The 9094-nt window shown below is 32.1% G+C and overlaps 1 protein-coding gene across 1 annotated transcript; it reads right to left on the bottom strand.

The window, feature by feature from the left end:
- Positions 1-1427: 1427 nt before the first annotated feature.
- Positions 1428-2162, bottom strand: LOC140890243 (protein FAR1-RELATED SEQUENCE 5-like). The gene has a single exon (XM_073298003.1). It carries the CDS (start codon positions 2160-2162, stop codon positions 1428-1430), a length of 735 nt encoding a protein of 244 aa, XP_073154104.1.
- Positions 2163-9094: the final 6932 nt, after the last annotated feature.

Consider the following 9094-nt stretch of genomic DNA (forward strand, 5'->3'; position numbering starts at 1 on the left):
GATCAAAGAATTTTTAAAAAAAAAACAAATAAAAAGACAATTAGGTCTGCATAACCGTTACATTGTCTAAATTACCGCAGGAACAAAATTACACCAACTGTTTTTTAATAACATAGTTCATAGGTCTTCGAACTGTAGTCCTTCACATCTGAAGAAAATTAAAATTTGATGGAGCATCCAAGACAAGAACCCCACTAACTCCCGGTTGCATTATCATATACAAGAATAACCTACTTCAAATTGTAATCACCCAAAAAATCTTAACCAGCTCTGGATTATAGAAGGAAAAATCATCTGCTAACTTCTAGTTGATCCTCTTATTGATCAAAGTGCAAACATAACACCCATTGCTCTACTGACTTTCCCAATCTTTACTAGTTGATCAAAAATGCCATATACCTAGACATAAAAATTAAAACATAACCACATCACATAAAAAAATAGATTTGCCCCAACACATAAATGAACAAGTGAAATAGTAAATATAAAAACTTTTACAAATTAAACAATGCAACTAATGTAAAAAAAAATCCACAAAACCATATAATCATTCAATTTGAAACACATCTAACAGTAGAGTTTGACTACTTGACTTATCACCAACATCGGCAATGAATATCACATCCTTGTCGATAATTTCATGCTCCTTTAGTTATAATGATCTTGTCCCTAAAAGATTTAAAAATAATAATAAGAAATCAAATTGTAAACAAGTTTGATTTTATTTGATAAAATTTCTTACTTGTGATGGATAAGGACCCCAAACTGATACGAAAATAAATTCAACTGACCACTTGAATTGAAATTTGTGTTACCTTCCTGCATTTAAAATACAAAAATAAATATTGATTGTGTCCAAACTTTGATTGGAAAAAATGTTGATTGTGCCCAAATTGAGATGGAAATCGAGGAGATGCAAACGGATACTGTGATAGTGTCAAATTCGAGTTGTGCGATGGTATATAGTTAATTTCTCGTATGTTGGTGGCATCTTGTGAACTTTTCCCCTTCTTTTTGGCTCCTTTTGAACCTAGAAAATCCAAAAAAATTACAAACTTAGTGATAGATTAACTATATAACAAGTATATGAGAGAAATTTTTAATAAATCAAAACTTACTTGAAATCTCAGCTTTTCCCTTTCCTTTTCCTTTTTTGCTCTTAGTATCCCAATGCCTTGTAATATTTGCATTTGTAACTCCTTTTGCTTTAGCAGTAAGTGGGTTACGTATGCATACTTTATCTATTTGACCATCACTTGAAATATCATCACACGGTGTATCATCTTCTACACTCAAATGCTGGACAAGGTTGGAGATTTCATCTTTTGCAGTGTCAACCAATCTATATAATCTTTTTCTGGCATCCTCATGATGTTTGCTCAATTCAGTTAGATCATACATCGATCTCATTATTTGATTGACAAAAATCATCTCAGATACATGACCACTAGCACCGCTTCCACACTCTTCAAAGTGGAGTTAAGTCTATTTCTCAAATTCTTCATCCATCTTTTCAAAATATAACATTTTGGCAAAGTAGTGACATTCATACAATTAAACACCATCAAAGCATGCTTACACAAAATCCCAACTGTCTCAAATTTATGACAACTGCACTTTATTTCATGATTCTGCTTATTGAATACCACATGTCTCACCCTTGAGTTTTCATCATGAGATTTTACTTTGACCTCAATCAAATTCCAATCATTGCCATGACAAGAGGGTGGTTCAAATTGGTGGCAATTCAAAGAATTAACCAATTCAATTTGAAAAAACTGATATATGGAAATCGTATAAATATCAGCAGCATGAATCAACAATGGATGATTTTTCAAAATCTGTGCAGGCCTTCCATGACGACAACAAGTATCCTCAACCTTCTCCTTGACCCGCCATTTATCTTGAATCTTTGCATAATTCATCACAAATTCATACAAAGAACTCATTTTGTTACCAGCCTTTTTTAAAGCACTATTTGTGGCTTCACTCCTCAAAGTATCCAAAAGTCCCGCACTAAATCTTCTATTACTGAAAGTACTAGCCCATTTTTTCTTAAGTTTATACATCTCATTCAACCATTTATGACTACTAAAATTATACTTATCAATCATATATTTCCATGTGACCTCAAATTCATCTTCAGATTCACAGTAAGTCATGCATTTATATCACAAGTTTTTAAAATTTGAATTGCCATTTAAACTCCCAAAGTGTGAAGGGGAATTTTGATTTATATGCCATTGACATAAACGATGGTGTGAATGTGGAAAAACTATTTCAATGGAATTCATCATGGCTTGACATTGGTCTGAAAAGATAGTTTGAGGTTGTTTTCCATTCATAGAATCAAGAAATATTGTAAACAACCATTCAAAAGAGCTTTCGGTTTCATTTGACATAAACGCCAAGCCAAACAACACATTCTGCATATGGTGATTTATACCAACAAATGGAGCACATATCAAATTGTACTTATTTGTTCTATACGTCGTATCAATCGACAATACATCGCCAAAAAATTCATAATCAACTGCACATCTATAGTCCCTAAAAAAAAAAGTTCATCACCCTATCGTTTTCATCCAACTGCACATTCCAGTAAAAGTAATTCTCCTTATTCGCCTTATTTATAAAATATTGAACAAGTGCATCGGCATCTTCATTCTCAACTTTGGTATGTTTTTTCAGCCAACTTATATGGTCATATACATCCTTTCTGATAAAACCTAAATTTTCTGGGCCACATGCTTCATTTTTCATAAAAGAAACAATACTAGAGACAGATATTCCAGCATTTACCATAGCTTCCAGAGTAGATTTTTTTGCATGGGATATATTGCATGCCGATCTTAACAAGTATGTTTGATCAGGTGCAATCATCTCATGGTTATGCTCTTCCACAAATCTATCACCCTCCATTCACCCCCTTTTTCCCTAGCAATCTTCAGTTTGGATTTACAATTAGTTCTAGTGACCGGCTTTTGATAAACTGGAATTTTTGTACTAGATCTTTTTTCATCTTTTGTACCTTCACATGAACAATTAAATTCTTTTGACTGAAGTTCATTAGTATGGGCAAAACATCGTTGATCACCCTTTCTCATACTAAATCCCTTGGCATGAGCATATTGACAATACAATAAATAAGCATCCTCAATAGTGTTCACAATCTTGCCCACTGCTAGTTTACTCTCCAAAACATCGAGAATAGAATTTTTAATTTGTACCTCAACATTTTCAGGCATAGAATAATCGGAGTTTCTACAATGTGTTATAGGAATTCGATCAATTTCAGCTTTTTCAACATAGCCTCCCTCCAATTGTGCAAGTGACAGCGAGTTGTTATCTTCCATTTTCAAAATGGATCTGATTAAAAAACAAACAAACAAATTAGGTCAATAAAACTAGAATAAATTCAATTTCTCCTATTTTCAAACAAGAAATTTAAATGCACCAAAACAGATTTCTCATACAAAAAATCAAGACGTTGTTGAGGTAATGTAAATTCAAATTGAATTTCTTAATTTTGGATGTTTAGAAATTTCATCTTTATCTATTATCCTTTTTCTTTTAAAAAACACAATAAATCCCTTTTGCACAGATTTTAAAGTTTACACATTTATTTGATTTCACATTGTTACGAAGCCGTCATCTATATTATTTTTTACCAACCAACATGACACATTATTTTTCATTATATATAATATACAACCATTTACGAGAAAAACAAAAATCAAACTCTGATAGGTGTCGTGATTTATTTCTTTCAAATAATGAGTCACTCTTCATTCTCAAATATTCAAAATTATTGTAAGGAATAACTAATTTAAATTTATTAAATAACTAACTAAATTTACGAGGCATCACAAAATTCATGAAAAAATAATAAGAGTCGAAAAACAATAGTTGTATTTCTTGTCCATGATTCATTTTCAGAACTAGGCTGTGAAAAATTTATTAAAAAAAAGAACAAAGAAGGAGAATAAGAACAAAAGAGAAATACCAAATGTCAAGACCAATAGAGGCAGTGGTGGCGATGGTGTTTGTCGGCGGCGTATCGTGAAAAAATTCTGATTCACGTTCTGAGTGTCGAATAATTCGATGCTACCCTTAAGGTACACTCAGGATAGCATCGTGTCAGTTTTTTATTGGCCACTTTTGTGGGACCCATGTGTGGGTCCCACATGAGTGGCCAATAATAAACTGACACGCCACCCTACCCTGAGGGTGGTATCGATATATCCCTGAGTGTCGTACCTAAGGTAAGAGGTTTTTTTATTATTATTAAAAAAAGAAAATAGAATCCCTAAAACCAAACCATGGTTGGACACGTGAAAAATTAACCTAACTCAGACTCTTTTTTTTCGGTTTAAGCATGGAATTTAATTTCCACGTGTCGACATTTGAGAGTTTATGGGCACTACCGGTGGAGGTACCATCGACCGAGCCCTTAAAATGGCTCAGGAAATAAGCTCAGGAAGTCAAGTGGCATGACATCATGAGATTAAAAAATAATATATTAGAAGTAAGAATAATAACAAATAATATAATAATTATTATTATTAAATAAAATTGTTAAATAATACATGTATTAAATAAGATTGAATAATAATAATAAGATTATAATAATTATCAATTACCTTCTTCTTTAATTAGTTGAAGGAGGAATTATTGCGATTAGATATCGAATTATCCATTATTTTTCTTTTGTTGAAGGAGGAATTGTTACATTTGGATTTCAGATTCAAGATATCGTCTCACACTCATGATCTTATTAATGATGTGTCTAGCATAATAACTCACTTAAATGGGTTTGTATGCCTCTTATAATTTTACCTCTTTATCAAATTTTATTATGAAAATGTTATATGTACAAAGATGGTACTATGGCGATCTCAAGTGCTAATATCATATTCAAAATAATTATTCAATGCATGTGATCAATTAAATTAGTCAATGATCAATTAAGCATGACTAATTAAAAATAAATATTCAATTTGAATATTAATCTGATTTAAAAATCAAGTGATAAATTTTTTTTTACATTGTATGTGCCTCGCTCGAGCGAGCCATACTCTGTCCGAAAAATAAATGGGCCTCGCTTGAGCGCAGCTTTCTCGAAAAGTGCTCGGGGCAAAAAATAAAAATCTGCTCTTTGTGATGTCCCATGCATTTCCTAATGTGTTTTTCAATGTTTAAACATCTCAAATTAATTCTAAGATAACCTAAACACATTATTCAAGATAAAACATAAAGTTCATTACACATTAAACTCATACACGTAACACGATTTCAAAAGTGTGATACATTAAATTCAAATCTACTTTTCCAATTCTCAAATCTTTCTAAACATGATTTTGACAATAAATATACATCTCTAGCTCTTAACCCGAAACCTCACATATATGACTCTCAATCTCGAGCTATTCAAGTCCCTTCTGACTCGTTCCTTCCCCACCTGTTGCAATGCACACATACAAATAAAGCAGAAATCGGATAAATTCGGTGAGAATAAATTCCAGTATGAATGACTTAACATGCAATTAATATAAGCACATCAAAAGCATAATTCTAATGTCATAGATGATCTTCTATGAGTAAGTGCATCACGAAATGCGTGATGAAATAAAAAGGCCTAACAAATATTGAACTCAAATCTGAATCTCGGTTCTTGGGATCCCGGGGTAAAGATCTCGCATCATTACCACCAAATCTCCCCTTCAGGTGGATGTGGAGTATCTCAACCCTGGACTCTGGCGACACTATATCAAGTTATCTGTCTATATGTACTATTCTGTAACATATGCCACTCAAATATAAACTCCAAACGTCCATTGAACTCTATGCCGTTCTGCCTTCTATTCTCAAAGGTTTTGGGCTCAAGATGAATGCAATGATGCATATCAAGTATATCAATTTAGACATCAAATATCTTGGATGTCAATTTCAGTTTAAACATATATTCTAAGTCAGGAACATACACTCGATAATCATCGAGCTAAACAAATAAGCATATACCATGCTATTTAAATCAAGTATAAACATCAAATACAATCAACTAAGATCAAATAGGCATACTCATGTTTTTTAAGCAATGGAAGAATCAACTAATTAATTCAAGTAGTAGCACATAATCATGCAAGTATGTGATTTTATAAGAAACTCGAGAATCTGAATCTTTCCCGAGTATTCTTTCCATCTTAATCTATATCAGTTCATACCTTTCTATCTCGGTTCCAACTTGTTTGAATCTTGAAAAGTTTGATTCAACTCTTTCAACTCAAATCCTTGTTATTTCAAGTTGCTCAAATCTGATATAGCTTGCTCAAATCTGCTCAATCTTGTTCAATTTCTATTGATTCGAATTCTGGAATTTCCGAGTTCGAAAACTCTCAATTCAAATCTGAAATGAATGTGTTCAAATTCAGTATTCAACCTCAATAAAATCCTAGCTCGATCAAATATACAAAAGTCCAATAATTCTCAAACCGATAGCGTAACGATTCGAAATCGGTAATTCTAAAATCATAATCATCAACATTTATATCCAATTCAACTAAAATTAATATCTTTTCAACCTCTAATACAAGAATTCAGCAGCTCCAAATTTCAGATTTTCGAAAATTCTTCTAAAAATCGAAAACATGTTCAAACGATGATCTTTTCTCGATCATCTTAAATATGCTAGTGTTGTCTATACTAGAACATATCTATATAATCAAATCTTGATTCTAACATCTTCTTAAAATTAAAACATAATGGATCTTCATAATATTTACGTCAAAACAAAGCCAACGACGTCAGGATCGCAAATATACAATCAATTTTGAATTTTACTGAGCGGATGATCAATTTTAATCGGGGCTTGGAGTAACGGAAAAGCTTAAAATCTGAAATTCTTCAATGGCTATCGGTTTCTTGCTGAAATACACATTCATATAAATAGTACATGTGTAATTCCACTTGTATAATTGTATTTTAGTCCCTGATATGTAAATCAATTGGAAGGTCGTTTGCATTAAACAAAAATATGATCGGATTCAAATAATTTCACAAATGAGACATCTAGGATGCGAAGTGTGAACCGTACGAACAACATCTAGAAAAGCAATTCTAGATTGAAAAGGAAGAATTATTGAAAGAGTTTTGAAATACTTTCTTAATTTAATTGAATGTGTAACCCTTTATGTAAAAATTTATGTACACAACATTATCCTTACTTGTAACATAAAGTTTTCCTACCCAACGGCTAACACATACAACACATACATTTATTTAAACATTAAACATGTATTAAAGAAATTTATTTTCCTCGTGAGTAGTCTAGTGGATCGTTGAACATTACATATTGAGTTACATCATTATTTTCTGAATAATTTATGTGTAATAATCATGATAGAGTTCAAATATACCAACATTAGTCTATTTTAAACTCCTAATATTAAATCGTTGTTGCCTAACATCCGTCCTTTTCTTTCATAAGAATGATCAAATATTACGAAATATTTATAATATGGAATTGCATTGTTATATATACAATATCTTTGAAATCAAAAAATGGTTCAAATTACTATTTATATAAGTCCACCTAATAAAATATTGAAATCCACTTTTATATATATATATATAGTTTCTTTCAAGTGCACACCTATCATGCCCACTACCATGCCCACCAATGATGTGGCACTATTCTATTGGATGTGATAAAGATGTGGTACAATCAGTGTTTTAAAAAGTGTGCTATAGCGCGTTACATGGCGTGCTATAGCGCAATTTTTATGCCCAGCGCTACATATGTAGCGCTCAATCCATAGCAGTTTACACAAATAGCACACGCTATTTGACAGAGAATCATGCCTTGGCCCAAATAGCGTGCGCTATTATGCTTTTCTGTGAATAGCGCACACTTTTTGGGCCAAAAAAAAAGTCCATGAATTCTTTAATTGACCTACAACTTATACGTACAAATCGATTCCAAGCCCTAGAGCCAATTCAGAATTCTTCACGCGAAGAAAACTTAGAGTCAATTCAGAATCGAAACTTTCTAGAGCTGATTTCAGAGGTGAAGATGAACCTTAGATGATTTCAAGGCAGAGCAGCAAGAGGGTCGAAGGTAAGGAAGGATTTTCTGTCCACAAAAATAAGCAGGATGGAGTTGTATTGATGAGGAAGAGAACTATATTGATCCTGAAATTCATTGTGTAGACTGTAGTGGCTTCAACAAACTTTGATAGAAGAAAATTTCCAACCATAGATAGTCTTGATGAAGATAGTGACGTAGAGTTGGATAGATTATGTTGATTTAGTTGTAAAACTTTTTAAATTATTATGGTTTCTTATTTAATTATCTCACTTATTTACTTATATAAGTATATTTTTAATTTTTTTAATAAAATAATTGGTGTGCACGAATAGCTTACGTAATGCGTTGCGCTATTTACGCTACGCTATCACAGGACAAAAACGCTACAGGCTAACGCTACGCCTTTTAAAACGCTGGGTCCAATAGAATAGTGTCGTATCATTGGTGGGCATGGTAGTGAGCATGTTAGGTGACCTAATATAAACCTTCAAAAGGAAAAATGATCGCATAAGAAAGTCGACCAAAGTCCTTTATTTTTTAAATAGTTCCATTCTGTGTTCGTTGGCTTCTATTTACTTATGTTTTGTTGGTTTTGCTTCGTGCTTGTTTCTCTGGGCCTTTGACCTCATATTCTTGCTTTAATAAAATAATTATAATAATTATAATAATATTAATATTATTATTACTTTTTAATTTGTTATTAGTGGTGGAAGAAAACTCATTTGTTATCCAGTTCGATAATATAATGGCTTGATTGGCAACCAAACTGGCATGCAATACCAAACCCGTTGCTTTTGAATGAATATTATATATAAAGAAGAAACATTTTAACTCTAAAGATGTGCGTTTAGGTAAAGAAAAATATATTGCATGTGGTCGGGGGACGGGGACGACAATTATATATTGAGTAGCAAAATCATATTTTATGTTGGTTTGTTTTCATTTTTATATCTTTTTAAGTCGTTAAAGTTTGGTTTTAATTTAATGAGTTGGTTTTTTTCTCCTTTA

The sequence above is a fragment of the Henckelia pumila genome, chromosome 3, assembly GCF_033568475.1.
Source record: "Henckelia pumila isolate YLH828 chromosome 3, ASM3356847v2, whole genome shotgun sequence".
In the NCBI taxonomy this organism is placed as follows: domain Eukaryota; kingdom Viridiplantae; phylum Streptophyta; class Magnoliopsida; order Lamiales; family Gesneriaceae; genus Henckelia; species Henckelia pumila.